This window comes from Danio rerio, chromosome 9 (genome assembly GCF_052040795.2).
Source record: "Danio rerio strain M-AB ecotype USA chromosome 9, GRCz13ab, whole genome shotgun sequence".
Lineage (NCBI taxonomy): Eukaryota > Metazoa > Chordata > Actinopteri > Cypriniformes > Danionidae > Danio > Danio rerio.
The window spans coordinates 14972032-14996010 of record NC_141029.1 but is presented as its reverse complement, the minus strand read 5'-3'; the positions used below and the strand labels follow the sequence as shown (position 1 = coordinate 14996010).

Below are 23979 nucleotides of genomic sequence, written 5' to 3'. Positions count from 1 at the left end.
AAAGACCTACCCTTTACTGATAAAAGTCCAGAGTTTGTTCCATACACAAGCTCATTTGTCCTATTATGACTGCTATGTCATAATAAATTGTAAAAATAACCATCGAAGTCCTCTTTTGGCTGTTGCTTCAGTGTGACTGAGGAAAGTTGAATGTGGTCATCAGTTTGTGTTTGCCTAATAAATGAAAATAGGCTAGTTTTTCATTAAAAATTTGAACAGCATTTTTTTCCCCGATTATATGTGACGTAATACATTTGTATTTGAATAATAAGTATTATTATCATATATATATTTTTTTTTTCTTATAAATCTTTAGAAAATGTTTTTGGTACATCAAAAAGTGTGCTTGATGACTATCTGACAAGCTAATGCTGCAAAAAATAGTGCTTAAAAATTATTTAAAACTTCATAATTAAACTACAAAAAAGGTTCATAATTAAAAAAAAAAAAAAAACCCTTTCACCAGGCTGGCTACAGGCCTAAATATATAAGTTGTGACAAATATGTGTATGATTTTATTTGTACATTTTAGTACGATTTGCTCATCTCCCAATAAGTGATAGGGTTGATTGTGTTTCCTTTTAAAAATAAATTATGAATGAAATCGTATGAATTTATATGATCTAGACTTTGACAATAGTTGTTTTAAAGTAAAATAGTTATCCAAAAGTAAAACAATTACCTTTACTCGTGAGGTAGGGCTATTTATTTAACATATTTGTTTCTAAAATGTTGCATTTTCTACTTATTTTGTCTTTCAGAATCTACCACCATTCCTGACACTGCAACGCCAACTATCCCAGCTCAGGAGGAGACAAGCACAGCACACAGAACGCCAGGTAATCAAACAGACCACTTTTACTGGCAGAATATACTGCTGTAATGAGCAAGCTCAGATCTCATAGAGTGGAAATCAATATATCCAATCAGATCAATGCGTATATAAAGACTAAATAGGAACATCTAGTAGAGCACGTCTCGTTCATTAGTGTTTATATAAGCAGGCATTTCAGTAGATCATACATCCACTTGTATTTACAGTACTCCGCTGCGTAATTGCAGCCTTGGTTTTCCCAGAGCTCTAATAACAGATTGCCGCCCCTCCATTTGTGCACACTTATGTGTTGATGAGTAGAGGCTCGCAGCATGAACGCTAACATTATGCTAACTAGCATAGCAGCATGCCTTTTCGATGGATGGCTGACGGAGGCCCACTAAATGCTGAGGCACAGAGCATCATGTAGATGAGACTGTGCTGGAGTCTGTCAGTGTCTGCATGTTAGCACAGCACTGGCAGCAGTATGTGTGCATACAGTGATATACAAGCAGACGGTAAACTGTCTGCTACAGTGACATGAGAATCTGTGCACATTCTGTATACTATAAGCATGCACTTAGATGTTAAACTGTCATATGCAGTAAAACTGGAAGATGTTTTCAGTAATCACAAGTGGTCAGATGACAGGAATTAGCATTTCTACCTGGTATTAATATGTGCTCTCATGCATGTGTTTCTATTTAAGACCCTTCTCTCCTTTTCTGTCAAGCTCTGTATTACTATTTTAGCACTAGTGCTATTAAATGAACAAGCCAATGTCACGCAGCTTATGGATGGGTACTCATGAAAATGATTGGGCAAAAAAAATTGAAATGTCTTTTAAAATAAAATAAAAAATAACATCAATTTATATTTTATTATAATAAACTACAATATACAGCAGCCACATGTCATGTATCAAAGTAAAATACTGTATTTTTGTGTACTGTATTTTGTTAAATAAATAAAAAAATGCTTTTAAATAAGGGAACATGAAAAATCTTTGATTAATTTGTTCACTATTACACTACCGCTGATCACCATATTTAGTACTGATAAATTTTCTGTTCAGAAAACTACTGTAAAAGCACCAACCAGATGCGGAATGTTCTATGATGTCATCATTTAGGCAAGGCAAGGCAAGTTTATTTATATAGCACATTTCATACACAGTGGCAATTCAAAGTGCTTTACATAAACAAGAATAAAAGAAACAAGTAAAATAAAAACAAATAATAAAAATGAGTAAAAAAAAACATAAAAACGGGTAAAATGTGATATAAAAGAATAAAGAAGAAGAGAAAAACATAATAGTACAATCTGTCGGACGCAGCACAGTGCTCATTCAGTAAAGGCACAGCTAAACAGATGTGTTTTCAGTCTTGATTTGAACATGCCTATTGTTGGAGCACATCTGATCATTTCTGGAAGCTTATTCCAGCAGCGAGGGGCATAGTGGCTAAAAGCTTATTCACCCTGCTTTGACTGAACTCTTGGAACTTCTAGTTTATATGATCCTAATGATCTGAGTGATCTGTTGGGTTTGTATTCAGTGAGCATATCTGAAATGTATTTAGGTCCTAGGCCATTTAGTGAATTATAGACAAGTAATAATACTTTAAAATCTATTCTGAATGTAACTGGGAGCCAGTGTAGAGACCTGAGGACTGGTGTGATGTGCTCTGATTTTCTGGTTCTGGTCAGAATTCTGGCTGCAGCGTTCTGGATGAGCTGCAACTGTCTGACTGTCTTTTTGGGAACGCCAGTGAGGAGTCCATTACAGTAATTCACCCTGCTGCTGATAAAAGCATGAACAAGTTTCTCTAAGTCTTCACTGGAAACAAAGCATCTGGTTCTTGCTATGTTTTTGAGATGATGAGTTGATTTAAACTTCTTGCAAAGTATTTTAAAAAATACCAGACACAGGTATTTTGCTAGAAAATATGATGCCATATTCCTCAACCCTATCAAATGCAATTGACAAAATACTATTTCCTTTTTGAAATTCAGTACATATTCGAAATACATGTATGAAACGACCCATCCCTGTAAACTACTACAGTAATTAAATTATAATGCATGTGTTTTTGCTACAGCGCAGCAAATAATGAATAATTTATTTTGGTGCGCTTTCTCACAACACATCCCATTACAGGGGCATTAGGTAATAATAGGAAATCAGTCAAAGCAACTAGCCACCATGTTCTGGTTCCTTGAAAACTAATTTCCCCCAAGAATAATTTCCTGGTTGCATCCCCAGCTCCAGCTGGAACTCTGAAGTAACATAAGCTGGCAATGAGTGACATCAAGCAATCCAGCAAACAATTTTGTGTTTAATAGAAGTCTAATAGACATCTAAATATAGACAGCTTGGCTGAAACAAGGCTAAACCTGGGCTGACACTAAAAATCTAATAGACATCTAAGAATAGCCCAAACAAAAGCCTTTTATGTTCATACATGATATGTCTCCTATATAGCTCATATCTCACTTTGGCAACTGCCATGCATGATGCCTTGCCTATAGGTCAAAAAAGAAATGTATAGCAAAATGTTTGTCTTTTTTTATTGTTGTTTTTTGACCTTATTTTTGTTCTTGTTCTATATTTATTTCTTGTATTATTTGATTAAGTAAATAAAATGTAAATTTATTTTAAATAATGTTGTCTAGCAGCTGAATTTTAATAATTTTACTAACATATAAACAAACATATATGTACATATTTTAAAAACAAAAAAATGCTTGCTCGGAATTCATTAAACTAAATTAACAACTGAACTACAGAATGGAGGATGGAAACTATGTGATGTCTTTATGTTGTGTATTGTGTAATATAAGTTGTGCAATTGAAATCTCGAATAAGAGGGCTAAAAATAAACCTAAATATTAATAAGGCTTTCTCAGAAAAAAATATATTTTTCAGAAAATATATTTTCCAAAAAAAAAAAGAAAAGAAAACGTTGCAAACGCAACAGCTAAATGCTCCTAACATTACCTTGTTCTATGTGTTTATCTTGTAACACTTAAAAAACTGTGTATTTTGTGTGCCATTTATTTTCTAAAATCAGCATTTTAGTGCCTATTGCTTGTATTACACTCTGCACTAGGAATCTGAGTTCCTGCAAATGCAAACTTCCCAATAGTTTGTACTTCCACTAGTAGTTCTAAAAACAATGAAAATGTTCCTTGTGTATGAAAGCCCCTGATATTCACATGATAGCTCAGCGGGCATATGGTAGAGTAGTGGTTTTGTGACTATTTTTTTTTTCAGTTACTGTATAAAAGCAATCCAATTGAATAGATTTGGATATAGATGTCATGAGACAGTAACATGGGAGAACCTACACCAGGGTCTGCGGTCATGGAAAATTAGTATAATCTGTTTCTCTCTCGTTTTCTCCTCAGCTCCCACTACTCTTTCGTCTCTGGGTGGTCTGTGTGACTTTGAGCAGAGTATGTGTGGATGGACCCACGACCCCATGTCTGATCTGAAGTGGTCTATGTATAGTTCCTCCAGTCCGAGTTTGGACCTGACACACGGACCTGATAGTAAGTCCATCTTAATAAAAGATATCGCATAACCTAAAACAAACTAACAAATGTTTGCACGGATCTCTGCAAGTATAAACAAAATGATTCATTTGGGTTTGCATTGGGAATATAGGGAACTCTGAGAAGACCTCTGTTGAGAAAATAAACTGTGTGACTTCCCTTGATCGCACCAAACAAAAGACTTTTTAGACCTTCCTTTGTCCTTGTCAGCTTTACCAGTCCAGACCCTCACACACACGGTCACCTCTCATTTTCCATCCATCCATCTCATTACTGATGTGTAATTAATGTGATAGTTGAAATCTGGGAATAATATCTGTCACTCTCTCAGCCTGTCCTCACTCTTCCTCTGGGAGTTTGTACATCTCCTCATATCCCTGAGCTTCGGTGACCTTTATTAACCCTGCATGAAAAAAAAACAAAATGATTTTGCGCACAACACAGACACAATAATATTAAATTTTATCTTTTATGAGGACTTACCATAGGCATAATGTATTTTACACTGTAAAAAATACACTTATGATACAGCCTCACCTTACCCCTTTCCCATAAATCCTAGATTTGAAATCCAAAAGACCATGTTATGGAAGATTTTTAAAAGTTTTGAATTTGAATTGCAAGGACACTTGCATGTCTTCATAAACCACCTGCGCATTATCATACCTAGGTCATACCCTGTCATTCATGCAAATCTTTGTCTTCATAGACCACCAAAACCAACACACACACACACATGCTGCTTCACAGTGTTCTTGAGAGCACTCTGCCCTTTGAGGCTGTTAAAACAATTTTGTGCTCTTTTCCATATGTCAGGTTTTAAGAGAGTTCCAGGAGTCAAGAGGAAAGAATCCTCTCCTGTTTTAACCATTCCCGAACCAAACCTGAGACTTTTACCTCTCTCTCTTTAACACCAGGGGTGTCATTTCACAATTCTTCTCCAAGCAAAACATGTAGATCCCCAATGCAAAAACGTCTTAGTACGCAACCTTGATTTTACATATTTAGGAGGATTGAGAATATGTTTGAATACAATGTTCACATGACATTCCTTGTGTTTTTCCTTCCAAAAATATTTAGTACAGTAGTCTCAGGTCTAGTGGCAAGAATTGACTACTAATGCAGAATTCAGACTACTCGATTTTCAAAATAGTCATGTCACAGATATTTTCACACTACATGACTATCTGGGCTGGGGTAGCATTTCGTCGCTGCTGTGTTTACACTGCAAGATTGGCGAGAGGGAGTTTCACACTGCATGACTTTACAATAGAAGGTTCGCCGACAACTTTGTCTCAGTACGCAAACTACATCTCACAACCAAACATGCGAGAAATGACATGGAAGAGGTATATACACAAGATAATGTAGTATATATTTTGTTATTAACTACATAATGAGAAAGAAGCCTTTAGTGAGGTAGAAAATATATTTTATTTTGCTCACCTGGGTTTGAAGGAAATCAGCCATTTCTCCTCAGCTTTTTTCTTTTTTAACCCAGTTGTGATATTGCTCAAATGACACATCAAACAGACACAGGTGCTGCTGCCAATCTAGTTTTTCCTCCATTTCTTGGGTCCAAATGGACCAAAAAAAAAAGCGCTTTTAACTTCTCCTCCATCCTCCTGCTGGTCTGCAGATACCCATTCTAGTAGATGCCGCTCTCTCATTGGCTATAGGTGATCGCCGATATTATTTTCAATCAGAACACATTCGCCAACAGGTCCAGATATTTAGCATACCCAATATCTCACGGGTGTCAGCGACTCATCTGTGATTCTCTCAGATTGTGTCTTTGATAGTTCACACTGTATGATTGTTAGTCATGTGAACGAGCACAGATTTGCCTGTGATTTTAGACATTTGTTGGCGATTTCTCAAAACCTGTTGGCAAGTCAAAATCGGGGCTAAAATCATGCAGTCTAAATTTGGCATAAGCCCAAGCTGGTAGATGATGTAACATAACATGTGGCCAAAAAGCTACCTTCCCAGTTAACTGTTTTTTTAATAATCTATAAATCAAAACAAACATTTCATCATATCACAGTAAATGTTTTGTGTGGTAGGCCATTCCTGCCTCAGAAAAGGAAGGAATTCACAAATAAGAAAAGCAGAAAGTCACCATTGTGAGATAAAGTTGGCAATTGTGAAGTTTAAAAAGGCTTCTACAGTCATGTTTTGGTTTTGTTGCGTAAAGTGTGTTTCTGGCTTCCCGGCGTCCCTGGACAGGAGCTGCTCAACTCATTCACTTTATAGCACAGTTCACTCCCATAAAACAATCTCAACATCACAGTAAGCCGTGTAGATCCCATGGCCCCTGGAACAGAATTGAGCATTCCAGAGTTTTCATACCTCCGTGTTTTAACTGGGAAATGGAAAAAAGGGGATCAGAAGGGGTTAATCCACAGTATGCTTAATTAACTCTAGAAGATTCCACTCAATAACAATAATCCCAGAAGTAATTTCCCTGCGCTCTGGTTACCTTACTAGCGCTTCAGCCTACAGTAAGCTAAACATTCTCAGAGCTACGGTGAACTTTCCCCGTGAAAAGGGTAATTAATTTTAAAATACATATACCCAGGATCAAACAGAAAATGTTTTTTTTTGCATTCATTAAATGCATAATCTATTTGGGTGTCTCATACAAGAAGACCAGCTATCTGATCTCTGATTTCAAAGCTGAAGTTGGGATTAGAAAATGTGTCAAAGTAGAGCAAATGGAATGAAATGGTTATGTCATTTCTCCATACATCTGAAGGAGGTGAGAGCATTCATATTATAGCTGAGGCAGCATGGGTAATGATGATAATTTCTGGTGCCATGCTGTCCAGTCAGATCACTCAAAGTGTGTTTCCCAGCCTCCTCGCTGATCGCCATTTTCCGCTCTTCCTTACCTCTCCATCATTTTTCTTCCATTTCACTGAGACGTCCATGGCATGTGGGATGTGACACAGATTGTGTTGTGAAGACTCTTTCCTTTGAAAACAGTGGGGATGTGCTTTTTTTGTCTGAGCTTTTTTCTACTTCCACTTAAAAAAAAAAAAAAAAAAAAAAAAAACATCAATTATTTATTACTTAGCAGACATAGCATTACCAGAATGAGTAATGCAATATAACGGCAAACAGAATGGAGAACTCAGATTTGTTTTACAGTGATTTCACTAAGTAGGGCATGTTTCTGTATCACACTTGTCTAGAAGTTGTCTGGAAGTGAATCTGAAGACTTGGTTAGCTGGTTCAGGTTAGTTTAACTGTCGTTGGAGCTAAGTTCGCAAGGAAAAGGGTTGGATGCTCCTCAGTTTTAAGGGTTTTAATTTGGGGAAAGGGTATTTAATCCTGCTCTTAAACTATTGCATTTTCAGACACGTTTTTATTGCATTGCAGATAAACAATCTTCATCAACATTATACATTCATTCATTATTTTTCCTTTGGCTTAGCCAACCTATCCAGCATATGTTTTACACAGCTGATGCCTTTCCAGCTGTAAACCAGTTCTGGGAAACACTCTAGCATTTACATACATACATTAAGGCCAATTTAGTTTATTCAGTTCACCTATACTGCATGTTTTTGGGCTGTGGAGGAAACCAGAGCACCTGGAGGAAACCCACTAGAACATTGGGGAGAACATGCAAACTCCACTCAGAAATCGCAACTGATCTAGCAGGGACTCAAACCAGCGACCTTTTTGCTGTGACGCTTTGTGTGCTAACTACTGAGCCACTGTGTCAACATTATATATTTAAAGTAAATATGCATAAAATATGACCATTCACACCCAATGGGTATGCGCATATTTTGCCATCATGCATACTTGCAGTCTACCGCTCACCAACAGTACAATGTGAGGGGCATGATGAATCAGAGAACAATTCACAGATCAATTGTAGATAGCTGCACCTCCATTTTCAAAAATTTCCATTTTAGTCGGTTTGTGCTGAAACAGAATACCAGCGTTTCCAAACTAAAACCCAGCTCCCACTAGTAATCCTTTATGATTGTAGCTTGTCAGACTACATGAATAAGATTCCCATGCCCGACTATGAGATCTCAGTTGTCATAATGTTTGACTGAATGACAATCAAGACGTGCAGGAACATGCATAAAAACTCATCCATTGTTTGATGCCATCCATCTGTGACCCAGGTTGTGAAATAATACTAATGTAAACGATCATTAGCATTCATTTTTAATATAAAAAAACCTGGCATATCTCCTTGGTGGTTTGAAGTTGCGCTGATTGTGTTATCAAATTCTGCACTTCTATTGGTTTAACACTCGTCATAGCCAAAGTGCATGGGAAGTGTCTGAAATCTTCTAACACTACCAGAACTTCATAAGAGGGAAGATTTGATTGCAAAAACTATTAAGAGGCTATCAGTGAACATGTCAAACCAACGATCAAAGACCACAGATTTTAACCTAGTATGACAGGAATATTTTGGGATTTCCCAAATGTGTCTTAGACAACCAGATTGTGGAGCAGGTCATTAAACAAATTCTTTCTGTGGTGGTTTGAAGTTGTGCTGATTGTGTTATCAAATTCGACACTCCTATTGGTTCAGTGCTTGTCATAGCTGAAGTCACATTGCAGGGAAGTGTCTGAAATCTTTTAACACTGCCAGAACCTCCCCTTAGGAAAGATTTGACCACAATAACTATTAGGAGGCTTTTGATGAACATGTTACATCAATGATCAAAGACCACAGATTTTAGCCTAGGATGACAGGAATCTTTTAGGATTTCCCAAATTTGTCTTAAGCTTTGCTCACAGTGTGAGATTTTGGCCGCGATTTTGTCATCTGAGACAAATTTGGGAAGTCCTAAAAGATTCCTGAAATTTCAGACACTTTCCTGCAGTGTGACAATAGCTGTGATGTCCAAGAACCAATAGGAGCTCTGAATTTTATGATGCTTATCATGGACAATTGAAATGAACGTGGGGAAATGTTAAAACATTTTTCCTTCCTGGTTTTATTATTGAGACACACCGTGTGCAAAATTGCCGCTACAGATTGTTTACGTTTGGTGTGAGGAATTATTTCAAAACGCGAGATAGTGAAAGTGTCGTGGATGGATGAAGTCAATCTCCAGGAGAGTTTTCTTCCTGGTTTGGTCCATCTTTAATCTGACATTATGACGGTTGAGATCATACAGTGTGACATAAGAACTATGTTTGTGCAGTCTGACATGTGACAATCGTTCAGGATTATAAAAATTCTCACAGTATGAGCTGGCCTTTAGACAACCAAATTGTGGAGCAGTTTTAAACAGGGTCATTCTTGTGGGTCAAAGATGACAGAATAATGTGGACAACAGGTGTGAACATATGCGTTTAAAAAAAAAAAAAAAAAAAGCATTAGTGTAAGTGCCACCTTGGAGGGACAATGTCCTGTAGAGTTTATCTCCAAACAACTCCAACACATAGGGTAATTTCTAGTTAGTCTAAAGACTTTTGTCAACTTGTTTAGGTGTATTCAGGTTTGAGTTATGAATCTCTGATGAACTAAAGATGTTTAACTTTGTGACTTGTTTCATTTTTGCTGCAGATTTTGGGAATTTCCTGTATGTGGAAGCGAGTCCCATGTCAGAGCCTCAGCGGGCACGTTTATTGAGCCCATCGGTGGGACCCGAACGGCGTCTCGTCTGTCTGCTCTTCTACTACCAGCTTCGGGGTGCAGGTCAGGAAAGTCTTCGTGTGCTGCTGCGGGACGACGACCAAGAGGAAACTCTGCTTTGGACACTGAAAGGAGACCAGGGGTCCATGTGGAGGGAAGGTCGCACCATCCTGCCTCAGTCCCCTAAAGAATATCAGGTACATTCACATTAATAAGCTATGAGAGTTTATACCATGCTAAAGATTGACTTGAGAAGAATACAAGTTTAATTTCCTTTTTTTGTTTGTTTTTAAATTGAAGGTTGTGATCGAAGGATTTTTTGAGCGTGGCAGTCGAGGACACATCCGGATTGACAACATCCATATGAGCTCCAGCATTGATCTTGAGCAGTGCACACGTAAGTATCAACAACTGGAACTCTCTCTGTTTCTCTCTTTCAGCCGTTACCCACCAAATTTGGCACTGGGGACCAAGTGAACACATGCCAGGCACCAAATGCAAATAAAACTTGTAAATAAAACGGGAATCTCATCAAGTTACTAATTCAATTCAATTCAGCTTTATTTGTATAGCGCTTTTACAATGTAGATTGTGTCAAAGCAGCTTCACATAAATGGTCATAGTAGCTGGAACAGTGTGGTTCAGGTTTTAGTGTTTAAGTTCAGTTCAGTTTAGCTCAGTTCAGTGTGATTTAATCATTACTGAGAGTTCAAATACTGAAGAGCAAATTCATCGATGCGTAGCTCTACCAATCCTGAACCATGCGAGGCAGTGGCGACAGCGGAGAGGGAAAAAAAACTTCACCTGATGGGAGTGAAGAAAAAAAACCTTGAGAGAACCAGACTCAGTTGGGCACGACCATTTTAATTTCTCCGCTGGCCAAAAGTCTACTAATATTAAATACGCAATTAGGTTTTATTATTTACATTTTTAGGAATATTGGTTTTTATTTTATCAAATGTGTTGTACGAAACCAATCGATTCATTCTGACTATATTACAGTGGATTTCCATGCCCACCCTACTCAAGCCTAAGAAAAATTAATCACATGGAAAGTGTTTTTCAAGTACTCGCCTCACACAAAAGCCGAAAACTAGGCCACAGTCACCCTGTGGGCTCTGATCCCAATCTATGTTTCATTAGTTTCTTTTCCTTCTCCTCTCTTATTTGTAAACAGAGCTTTCCAGAGCCATGCCAGGGAATAACCAGGCAGCCGCGCTCTCAACAGTGTAGCTTTTCACAAACAAAGAACAGACATTAATGTAAAAAAAGCACCACACGGCCAGTCACTTACAATATTACGAAGGTTATTTACAGAGCAAAACATTGCTTGTCCTCTGAGGATGTATGACTTATTATATTTAAACACTGATCTGCAAAGTAAGATTAGTTTTAAATCAAGATATCAATGCGAGTTCTCATACGTGCTTACATTGAGTCGCTCACGTACACACTTCCACCACGGGCCCGAGCTTTGGGACTGCTCTTATTAATTAAAGCTGTTCGGCGTGTATGCGCCAGTGCCTGAATCGCTGCCAAATCTGTCCCCTGTCTCTCTGCAGAGTTTCCTTTTAAAGTGACTGCGTTCCAAACATTCTGAACTGGCATTCTGTTTTTCTGGCATTCTGGAGTGTGTGTGCAGCGCAGTTTGCCAAATGACACACAGCCCAATCCCATTATCCTTCCCCCTTCACTCTTTCTGTCTCGTTTTTTTTTTTTTCTTCTTAACCTGTGTGTCTCGGTTGAGACATTTCAAAAATGTCTCTGTAATGAGTTAAAGGTTTTCTGGGAGTTATAATTTTCTATATGTTGTTGAAGTTGATTTTAATGAATATCATGGAGGGATTTGCCTGTCTGAAAGATAACCGTCAAAAATGTGTCCTGAGTAAGATTTTGGAAGTTATTGAAGCAGTTAATATCACTTACAGCGCATAAAAATTAATTTTGTAAAGGATTTAGAGCTTCTGAGTGATTTATTTGTATGATATTAATCACACACAGCCACGCGTGTCAGGATTCCATCTGCAATGTTATTCATGTGAACAGATTTTATTGGTGCCAGTTTATTTTTTAATCTTTTCTTCCCCCCCTCTCTCTTGTTTCAGAACCCTTTGCTGCATTCCCTCCTGAAATGACTGGTGAGTTTCTGGCATATTGTCATTTCCTGTGCCAATGTTTGTGCTTCCTGCTTGTTGCCTAGCAGCTTGCATCACCTGAAGGGCTTTTGATAATCATTGTATTTTGTTTAAGCTTTACACCAGCAGCACACTGGGATTCTGTACAGTCTGTTTCCAATTCCACAAATCAAAAGTTTAAAAGAATCCGATTCTGTGCCAGATTTTGTGTGTGCAGTTGTATGTTCAGTGACGTTGGTGCTTTGATGTCAAACCATTTCCATCATTACAGTTATTGTCCCCACCATCAGTTTTGCCATATATATATATACATATTTATATATTTGAAGCATGGGCTGTATCCCAGCATGCATCTGTAGCCCACATCATGTTGTGTGTTATAGTGTTGGGTCATGCTAAACATCATCAAATGTGGCCTGTAGATTCCGTTGGCATATAACCTATTCTATGTAAGATTCTTAGTTCTTAGATCTTAGTCATGGTTTCAACATACATACATCTAAATATTGGTATTATTTTCATTAAATAATATTAAATAATTATGATCATTATTATTATTGGGGCATATTCATATTGATAATATTTTCCAGGGATAATAATAATAATAATATATTATTTTTGTCAAGTTGTGAGCATTGCACTGGTGGTGTGTGTGAGCTGCTGAGCTGCTATGAATATTATATGTTTATTCCCCAACAGCTGTATGATTGCGGTCAATGAGATTCAGCTGCAGTGGAATAATCCTCCATTTTAAATGATTGTGGAGCGCACAAGCACACTGATAACATATTCCTTTAGTAACTAACTCCCTTTCTTTTAATTGAAGAGGAAATGATTCCCAGTGCAAGTAATATTCATTTTCCCATAGCAGTTTCCCAAAGAGTTAGAATTCCTAGATTACATGCGTGCTTTTGCATAGACGAGATTAACTTGAAATGAAGGGAATAGAAAGAGTGATTGGTGAATGTTTATGTGTATGTGTGTGTGTGTGTACATGTGATGGGTGAGCAGTTTTCATGCACCGCTGGGTTGGGTTCATGGAAGACTTTGGCTTGAGGCAGATGAAGTTGGCACAGATCCATTCCTGAAAGAACACAAAACTTTCCCCCTAGAAAGAAAAACCTCTGCACACACTCTCACCAATATACTATGTTATAAAAGAGAAAAGGTGCTGACATCAGCCTATGTCTTCTTACACAGTAAGGTTGCATATATAAGTAGCACAGATTCCACAGAGAATCAGCACATCTCAAGGGAAGAACTGTATCTGAGATGTGTCATCTGTTCACACCCCATAAAACACAAATGTTTGCACTCCTAATATGATTTAGTAGGGTAAAACTCGATCTGTGTCCTTGCTAAGGGGCCGCGGACAGGCGACGTGCATGTGCATTTGCGTGTCTGTGTTTGTTTTGTTTGTATGCAGCACCAAATCAGAGCAAAATCATTCACGTACAATCCAAGATGGCTTGAAGCTATGCAGTCTGCATGCCTCTCTACCCCAAGCCAACTCTTCTGTGTCTCTCCACCAGGGGGAGCCTCAACTAGCTGGAGCAACCCCACTGTTGACACGACAGTGTCCCTGCAGCCCATGCCCACTTACTGGTATTACGTAATAGCCGGAGGTGGAGCCATTTTCCTCCTGGGCTGCATCACGTTGGTCATGGTGTTGTGTTGCCATCGCTACCACCTGGCGGCCAAGAAGAGCCAGCACTCTGTGTCCTACCAGAGCACATACACGGGACAGTATACAGGCAGCGGTGGCACCGGCGGTCTCGCCGGGTCTGGGGTAGAGCCGATGCTCACGATTAGGTTAGAGAAGCAAGAGCCCTGTTCCCAGTGCTGAGAAGACATGGATGAATCCCTTCATCCCTCGAGGACACCAGTGTGGTGCCCCTCAAAGTTAAGAATGATACGAAGAAGACATGAACACATATAAGCACCAGTGTTGACAAGTTTTCTGTGACTCTGTTGTGGAGCTCCAGAGCTCGGAAGGAGGAGATCTGCTGTGCCGAATGGACATCCAGCCAAAATCCTGATTTGCAGGGACCTCCTTTTCTCTCTCTTTCTCTCTCTCTTTCTCTGTGTGTGGATGGGAACCTAACTGTGAAAAGCTCTAATCTCCTGTTCATGACCAATCCTATTGTACAGTCAAGAGAACTCTGCAGCATTGGCAGACTCCAAAGAGAGCTTGCAAACAGTGGCAGAAGGGAGGCAACGTAACAACCAGGAAACTTTTCTTTGCACGTGCGCCGCATCTCATGTGCACACAAGAACACTTGAGGAGTTTGACAAGAAGCTTAAAAAAGACAAAAGTATGAACACTCTGGGACAAAAGTACTTGCTGGAGATATGTCAGGATATGTGGGGAAGGGTTAGTGCCATGTTAATGTACTGAATTGTTAAACTCCTGGTACCCTCTACAAAGTGCTTACATTATGAGGACTGGTCCTTTTATCTTTCTTTTGTAGCTCGGTACAGTAGAGCAATGGATTCGGTCTGTTCCAGTAATCTGTTTGGTCTTCTTTGACTATTGAATGAAGCTTCTTAAAAGCATTTTGAAGGCTGTTTTCCTTTTCCCAGAATCTGTCAATATGTGTCTATATATAAACTCTTCTTTTTCTGAAAGTCACTGGGGCTTTGGCACTTACAGTACGTTTAAAGAGATATAGTATGTTTTCTGCCTATATGCAAAGGTCACATGACCCTGCCTTAGCCAGCCTACTTCTCTGATTGGCCGACTGACTGACACAACATTGGCCTTAAGACGTTTCAGTGGCATTGGGCTAGTTCAAGCCGATCACTGTTCTCATTTATTATTTAATCCTTTCGTATTCATGCTCAGCTGAGATAAACCGAAGTGCAAATGCAGCGAACTGATGCACTGACTTTATTTTTATAGCCAATACTAAAGCGGTGTGTGTATTTGTGTGTTGTTCCCCCTGAGATTTCGATTACACATAGTCTTGTAAAAGAGCAGAAGAGAAAAGCTTTGTAAATCTGCCAAATGTCAGACGGTGCAGGAGTGCTTTGCTAGCTGATTTTGCTTCAGGGAGTGAGTTGGCACATTAGCATGAGCCCATCTCCAAGTCCACCCTCTATAGTGTCACTCAATACACCTGCTGATGTCTTACTAAATCTATTCAATCTCTTATCTGCAATTTAGGAGGCTTTTTTGCCCTTTTATCAGTCAAGGGTTTTATTTATTTATTTTTTATTTTTGTAGATAAAAAGAACAATAGCGTTTTGTTTTAATAGCATTATTTGCATATGACAATCTTGCTGCAGATTTGTTTTTGTGTATCAAAACATCCTATATATGTAGGTGAATGTTTTAAAATGCACTTCGAAATCCCAGTTTAAGAATTTGCTTCATGTGCTACGTGAAACTTAGTTGTATACCTCAAAAAAATGCTATGATCTTAGATGTCATGTCCAAGTACATAGTGTTCAGTGTTCTCCTCTTTGCCAAACAAACACATAAAATAAGCACCATCAGAGCTCAGGATGGAAATTCCCCCAACAAAACATTTTCTTCTTTACACATAAAGAGTCTGAGGCTTCATCCATTACTGAAAGCATCTGTCAGGCGGGCGCGTCAGATTTTGGCTTCATCTAAAGCAACTGGGATGAAAGGAGAAAGTAAATCCTGATATCTTGTTATGTCCTCCATCTGGCAATAGGTGAAAATAATCCCCCATCACGGACGGCCTGGCCCTTTCTTGCCCGTTTATCTGCTCCTCGCTAAAGAATGTGTGGGGAGATGGAAGGCGAGATCAAAGAAAAGGCCTGCTCTAAATTTAGAACTTCTCTGCAAAATCCAGGGTCTGAAGGGGTTTGTTTAAAACACAAAAGCACATGAAAGATCCCCACAGACAGCCAGAGAGACCACCTGACCCGGCAGGCTCATAACGGAGCATTGTCTCCTCTTTTCCCGGCTAATCCTTTATACAGTAGAATGTGTTCTGGGACACACGGCGGCTTTTCATGCGAGACGTCACTTCAGTTTCAAGTCTTCTTCAGTGATCCCAGTAGCACTCCCAGATTGTAAAAACTCGCTTGTTTTAGTTGCAATATGCAACACATTTTTTGAGTTTCTATGCCCCCCAATTGAACGTGTATCAATGCTAGTGTCAAAAATTGTCAAGTCTTGTCTCGTCTTCAGCAGCTATTTGATTCCTTTAGCCCAAAGTATTCTTCATTTTTTGATGCATACACAAACATCCAATGCAAAAACTTTTAAAGTATACTTCATTTCCCTCATGTGCGTATCTAGGCATTTGACCCAAGTTTCAGTATCTCTCCTGACCTACAGCATACCTGTCAACTCTTTTCCCAGGATTCCTCGTATTTTAACATTCTATCCCACTATCATCTCATGAAAGATGGCAGCAACACAAAACCGATTCTCCCTAAAACCATACTGTAGTACTGCCAAACCACCAGGGAGCCCCCTTGATCTCAAAACTGAAATAATGACAAGAGCTGTTCGAAAGAATTATGCTTTCATTTTATTTTATCTTGATTTTTATTTTGGCTTGAGAACACTTGATCATAAAAATGGGCAAATTCCCTTCTTTCCCATTCCGTCCCCCTGCCCATGAATCAGTCAATTTGTGTAATGGTATATGACTGGCTAATGCAATTTTAAAACAGTTTGTATTGTTATTATTTTTATTTAGTGGTTAATTCAAATTAATTTAAACAATCTTTTTCATACTTTTTAGTATGATTTACGTTTGGGGACACGCCGCCTTTAGAAATTTTTTTTTCAGATCAGGCTGGACTTCCGAAAACGCTTCATAGTTATGAAAGGATGCTCCTCCTCGTGCGACTTCTGATTTGATTTAAATCTGTGCATTGGGGCTTAACGTGACAATATTTAATGTTAATTAAACCAAAAATTAAAATGAAAAATTAATTATTCTTTAACTTTAATCAAATAGAATTAAATTTTGAGCCTGAACTTAGTAGAAGTATCTTAATAATGGGTGTAGGATTACCCCTATGTTACCTGGAGCAATCAATACAATCTCACGGCAAAACATAACATCATCATTAAGTGGATATTTCATACGATCTCATTCATACAATTTAGTACGATTTGCTTATCCCTTAATGACAGTTAGGTTTAGAGGCGGGGTTTGTTGCCATGCCATTTTTTATAAAAATTTACATTTTCATACTACTGAATTTGTACAAATTCCGAATTCATACAAATTAGCTACTAATCTAACGAACGTAAAATAGTTATGTTACCTCGTGAGATCAGGCTGGAGCAATGTAGGGCTCACAGGTATGATCTGCAGTTTTTTAATTATTTGCACAGTCATTCATCATCATAGCCATTTATATTTGTCTTAATGTACACCTGACCCTGACTGGTAGATTGTTGTTTTTCTTTGACTACCTTCCAATTTGAAGCAGGATTACTACAAAAAAAATTAAAAATTAAATGCGCATGTGCGATTTAAAAAGTGCACAGTTACTAAATTATACGCATACTAATCTGAAGACACAATTCATGCGTACATGTAAAAAGTGAAGTATACATTGGGCTTTACATTTGACATAAATGTTTCAAATCCTGGATGTTTGTATGCCTGTATAATAAATGTGTGAATTTTTATCAAGCTTTTAACAATCATGACTCTCTATTTAGTTTTCTTAGTCTATGTATTAATTTAATTCTTAGTGAAATATGAGTTACTTAAAATTACATGTGATCCTATGAAATGTTTTTAATCTACTGTGGCTGCTTTCTTGAGGTTTCCTTTGAACCGCTTCATATTTCTAATTAGGTAATGGACCAGATTACATTTTATTAAGTCTGTCGCAAGCATTCTTGCTGTCTCTCGAAAGATATTAATGAGCAAAAGCACTCAGAAGGGCCCTATGTGATGCCAAGAGTCTGTCTTTGATAGTACCTGCACAAAACAGCATATGCTCTCACTCCTCAGAGACCCAGACAAGACAAGGCGGTAGACGTCTAAAGCATAATGTCTGGAGAAACTGATTTTTTTATTATTATTATTGTGCAAAAATTACTCCAGGTTGTATACATTATATGTTTTTATCTTTAAAAAAACAGGTCAAATGTTTTATTTACAGAATTTAAAGCTGATTAAATCAGTTTGGTCTATTGAAGTATTTAATCATACATTTTTAATGTTCATCATGCTTAATTTGCATCAGTTTGACACACGTTCTGATAGGTTTATGGTTATGTGCACTTTTCTTTTGGTCCTTTGTGAATGTAGGGCTGTGACCCTGCCATCTGTATAAGCTGTTTCCTTTTCTCTTTTCGACGCAGCATTTTCAGCCTGTTTAAATACACACAGTATGAGGTATATTTTAGCCTGTTGAAATTTGTGGTCTTGGAAATGTTGTATGGAATGTTACAATAAAGTGATATTTTTCTACAAACTGCAGCTAAAGTGGTTTGTGCTCCTTTTTATTGGTGTTTAATGATGTAAAACAGACTTCATAGCTAAAACACACAAGTCTGCGTGATCATGGGTGTGCAGTGTTTGTTATGTTGGCCACTTTGCACTCACACTGCTGTTACTGACTCATGCTAAAATAGTGTACATGTTTTCTTGGAATATACCAACAAAAAAAGCTTGTTTTAATTCACCCTGAACTTATCTTGGGCATTGAGTGGTTCATTTGGGTTGTGTTTGTCTTCCAACAGAGCGAAGACCTGAAGACCTTGGGAATAATCGTTTATTCAAAGGGAGAGATCGCATTGGTCAAGGTAAATCTATTCATTAGCCTTCAAATGCAAACTGGGGTGTTTTGATAATAAACAAAGATAGAGTTTTAGACTAAAAGCACAAAAACACAAATGCGGGTGAAAATGAGTGGCCGCTGCATTGCAAACACACAATTCTGACGATATTAAGACCTGATTTTAGGAAAGACTTTTAAAATAAATCTAGCTTGGCACACTATTTATTTGATTTTTTTTTTTGTTTAAGTAAATATCTAAATTGTTAACATAAAACTATGTGCTGTGGTCCAAGCAAAATCAAGTTTATTGTCAATTAACTTGTGATTTTTTTTTTTTACCAAAATCTATTAAATTGATTAAGGAGATAAAAGCTAGTGATTTTTTTTTTGTTTACATTTAATCATTAAGCAGATGCTTTTATCCAAAAAGATAAGGACAAATAAGGACAATCAAATTAACAAAAGAACAATGTGTAAATAGAATTAACATTTCCATTTAGTCTAATGCAGTACTCAAATTAAAATTAATACACAATGTACAGTATAAAGAATATGGTGTTATTGTTGATCAGATTACAAAGTGTATGTATGTTTGTGTGTGTGTGTGTGTGTGTGTGTGTGTGTGTGTGTGTGTGTATGAAATGGTCATTACCTTTCATCAAAGTTGTCTTAAAACTTTTGAAAAACACCCATTCTGGTCCTAGGATAATTTTGAAAAACATTTTTGATTCACTTTACATGTTGATGACTGTACATGGCACACACATGAAAAATACCTATCACATGTATCCCACAAACATTAATTTCACATAGGTGCCAGAAAATTACGTCATATATATGCCAGAAACATTTTTCACATATATGTCTGAAACATGCATTTCGCATATATGCCAGAAACCTACATGTTCCATATATGCCAAAAACATACATGTCATATATATACCAGAAACATACATGTCACATATATACCAGAAACATACATATCACATATATACCAGAAACATACATGCCACATATTTGCCAGAAACATGCATGACACATATTTGCCAGAAACATGCATTTCACATATATACCAGAAACATACATGCCACATATTTGCCAGAAACATGCATTTCACAAATAAACCAGAAACATATGTCACATATACGCCAGAAACATACATGTCACATATGTGCCAGAAACCCAACATTTTCCATATATGCTAGAAACATGCATGTCACATACTGTATATGCCAGAAACATGCATGTCACATATATGCCAAAAACATGCATGTCACATATATGTCAAAAACATGCATTTCACATAAAACAAAAACATACATGTCACATATATACCAGAAACATAAATGTAAGATATATACCAGAAACATACATGTCACAAATGTGCCAGAAATATACATTTTACATAGATGCCAGAAACATGCATGTCACATATATACCAGAAACCTACATTTCACATATATACCAAAAACATTCATGTCACAAATATGCCAGAAGGCTGCATTTCACATATTTGTCAAAACATACATGTCACATATAAACCAAAAACATACATGTCACATATGTACCAGAAACACACGTCAAATATATGCCAGAAACACGCATTTCACATATATACCAGAAACATGCATTTCACATATGTATACGCCAGAAACATGCATTTCACAAATATACCAGAAACATACATTTTACATATATACCAGAAACATATGTCACATATATGCCAGAAACATGCATTTTAGATATTCCAGAAACATACATGCCACATATATACCAAAAACATACATGCCACATACTGTATATGCCAGAAACATACATTGGTAACACTTTATTTTGATAGTCCATTTGAGTATTTGTAGACTGTCTGCTTAATATCTGTTGATAGTGACATTTAACAAACCTTCAACAGGCATTTAACTGACTACAATAAATTTTGCAAGTACTTCAACTTATACCTGTCCCAACGTAACAGTCTAATAATAGTCTAAAGAGAATTAATAGGCATGTAGATGCAATGTAACTTAAACTCTACAAACAGACCATCAAAATAAAGTGTAACCCTTTGCCAGAAACATACATGTTATATAAATGTCAGAAACAAACATTTTACATTTATGTCAGAAGCATATCACATATATGCCAGAAACATACGCCACATACATGCCAGACACATACAGGTCACATATGTATCAGAAATTTACATTTCCAGCCAATCACCTGAGTTCAGTCCAATTGAGAATACAACTTAAAGATCAGATTTAGGTGAGGCAGTGTCGCAGTAGGTAGTGCTGTTGCCTCACAGCAAGAAGGTCGCTGGGTCGTTGGTTCGAACCTCGGCTCAGTTGGTGTTTCTGTGTGGAGTTTGCATAATCTCCCTGCCTTCGCGTGGGTTTCCTCCGGGTGCTCCGGTTTCCCCCACAGTCCAAAGACATGCGGTACAGGTGAATTGGGTAGGCTAAATTGTCCATAGTGTATGAGTGTGTGTGTGGATGTTTCCAAGAGATGGGTTGCGGCTGGAAGGGCATCCACTGCGTAAAAAACTTGCTGGATAAGTTGGCGGTTCATTCCGCTGTGGTGACCCCAGATTAAGGGACTAAGCCGACAAGAAAATGAATGAATGAATAAGATCAAATTTAATAGACAAGACCCACAGAACCATCAAGATTCTTACACTCTGTTGAAGTCTGTGTAAAACTCACACCTGAGCAAATCATGCGACTTTATTCTCCACATGAGAGATGTCTTTAGTCTGCCATCACCAAAAAAGACTTTTTAATAAAGTATTGAAAATGTGTCAGTAGTTCAGGACTTTCTCCTGTAATTCCATTGTTCTTACACATAACTAATGTTTAAGATTTAATTTGTTTAATAGTTTATTTTGATGTCTGTATTGTATTTGTCTGGTTCAATGTCAACAGCTCCTTTAGAAATATTATTGCCAGGAAAAAAAAAACATGACGTGTTCAATACTTATTTTCCCTGTTGTACGTTCAAAACAAACACTTTTATTTCAGCACAATCTAAATCTTTTTCTATGTCTTGCCTCTAGAGTATCCATTCCCTGCCTGGACCACACCAAACCCCTCACGAGACCCTCCGGTGACTCGTATTTCAGAGAAGGACAATGCCTGGCTCTACACGCTGGACCCCATCCTGGTCACCATCATCGTCATGAGTTCACTGGGTGTCCTGCTGGGTGCAGTGTGTGCAGGACTCCTGCTCTACTGCACCTGCTCCTACAACGGCCTGTCATCCCGCAGCACCACCACACTAGAGAACTACAACTTTGAACTGTACGATGGCATCAAGCACAAGGTGAAGATCAACCAACAACGCTGCTGCTCCGAGGCCTGAGAAAAAACACTCTGCCCGCTCGCCAACTAGTGCCGGCCTGATCCAAAACTGTGAATGGACCTCACATCACGCTACAATAGGGCTGATTTCTGACTGACCAGGGCTGTTGAAGAGGTGACGGCTGAGCGCTGATCAACACATATCAACCCAGTGACGTTCCCCCAAACCCTTTCAAGAAGAAAAGAACTCTAAAGAAATGTATATTGCTCTAGATTTGTAAAGAAAAATACAATCTAATAATGCTTAATGGAAGTTAGAAGAAAGAGGAAGAGGCACTAGGACTAGAAGACAGATCTCTTGTGAAATCCCGGCCTCCTTTTTAGTTTTAGACTTGTGTCTTAAGTTTCCATCCCATTCCGTTTTTCTGCCACTATCCACAAGCGTTTATAAATGTTTTGTACTTAAGTTCAAGTCTGTTCGTAGCATAATGTTTTTGTTGTGACCATTAGACGACGAGGACAAAAAAAAAACGCTGTATTACTTTCAAAACAAATCCTTTTAGACGGAAGTATTAGGACTGTCTTTTGTGACGCTTATTATTTTCTTCTCTGTTCTTTTGACGGTTTGATTTTAAGCACAGACTCTGTGCTGACAATTTCAGACTAATTTATCGCAACCTATGGATTGCTATGGATTCAGAGCCACTGAGCTAAAGAGTATTGTGAGAGTGGAAAAAGAGAGCGAGAGCATCTTCGGTTTCTCTCCTTCTCGTCTCTTCAGCCTGTTCTTGAAGCAACAAAAGACTCCGGTGAAGGAGCTGGAAAATCCCCAAGCCACTTTCATGTACAAACAATCGAGCCTTAAGCAAACTGTTTTGGAGGAGAGCCATTCTGAAACACCAGTCCTTGGGTTTTAAAGCCACCGGGGCCTCGGAAGAGTCAGGCCTTACGCTTGCTTGCTTGCTTGCTTACATTTCACCTGTCTGTTTACTCCGTGGTTTATTTTGGGCTGCTGAAAACGAAGACTAACAAGATGAGGTTTTGGGTGCAAGCCTGGGAGAATGGTGAGAACTTCACACAATGCTTTACCTGGAGGTGAAGAGAGAGACACACAGTGTGTGTAAAATTCCTTTATTGTACCTCAGACCGGCCTCTCGCTCCCCTGAGCCACGCTGGGAGTCCTGTTGACTTGTGGGTGAGCCAGGCGCGGGACGAGGGGCTTGTCTTAGCAGACGGAGACACGGACGGTTCAGCTGCTGGGGGAGACAGCGATAAAGAGGGAGAGAGATTGTGTGTTTTCAGCTCGGTTTTTCATTGGACTCTGTTGACTCTTTTCCAAGTGCCTTGGAGCTCTGGCCTGTTTGGGCTTTGCTGCAGAGCTGTGATAGTATTACCTCGTCTGTCTGGGACAGGAGGCCAACACCAAAAGACATGGAGATCCCGGCACTGGTCAGAACATTCAGATATTGTTGTTTGTAGACTTTGTACAGAAGAAAAAAAGGTCTTTTTTATTGTTATTATTATTATTTAATAAAGTATGATTAACAATATTTATGACTGCTGTCAACTTATTTATTTGTCTTTCTGCTAAATTATCTGTCTATTTCTTTTTGTCTGTTTTTCTATCTATCTATCTATCTATCTATCTATCTATCTATCTATCTATCTATCTATCTATCTATCTATCTATCTATCTATCTATCTATCTATCTATCTATCTATCTATCTATCTATCTATCTATCTATCTATCTAGCTATCTATCTATCTGTCAGTCTGTCTGTCTGTCTGTCTGTCTGTCTGTCTGTCTGTCTGTCATTTCGTTTATCTAT

At 38.1% G+C, this 23979-nt stretch overlaps 1 protein-coding gene across 3 annotated transcripts in view; it reads left to right on the top strand.

Annotated features, from left to right (window-relative positions):
• nrp2b (neuropilin 2b) overlaps positions 1-23641 on the top strand; it is a 140196-nt gene extending 116555 nt beyond the window's left edge. Inside the window, 7 exon segments of one of the 3 annotated variants that reach the window (NM_212966.1) lie at positions 762-839; positions 4223-4366; positions 9921-10186; positions 10290-10386; positions 12095-12127; positions 18819-18881; positions 21906-23641. In NM_212966.1, coding sequence (NP_998131.1) covers positions 762-839; positions 4223-4366; positions 9921-10186; positions 10290-10386; positions 12095-12127; positions 18819-18881; positions 21906-22210 — 986 coding nt within the window. In that variant the 3' untranslated portion in view covers positions 22211-23641. 3 annotated transcript variants of the gene reach the window in all.
• The last annotated feature ends 338 nt before the right edge of the window (positions 23642-23979 follow it).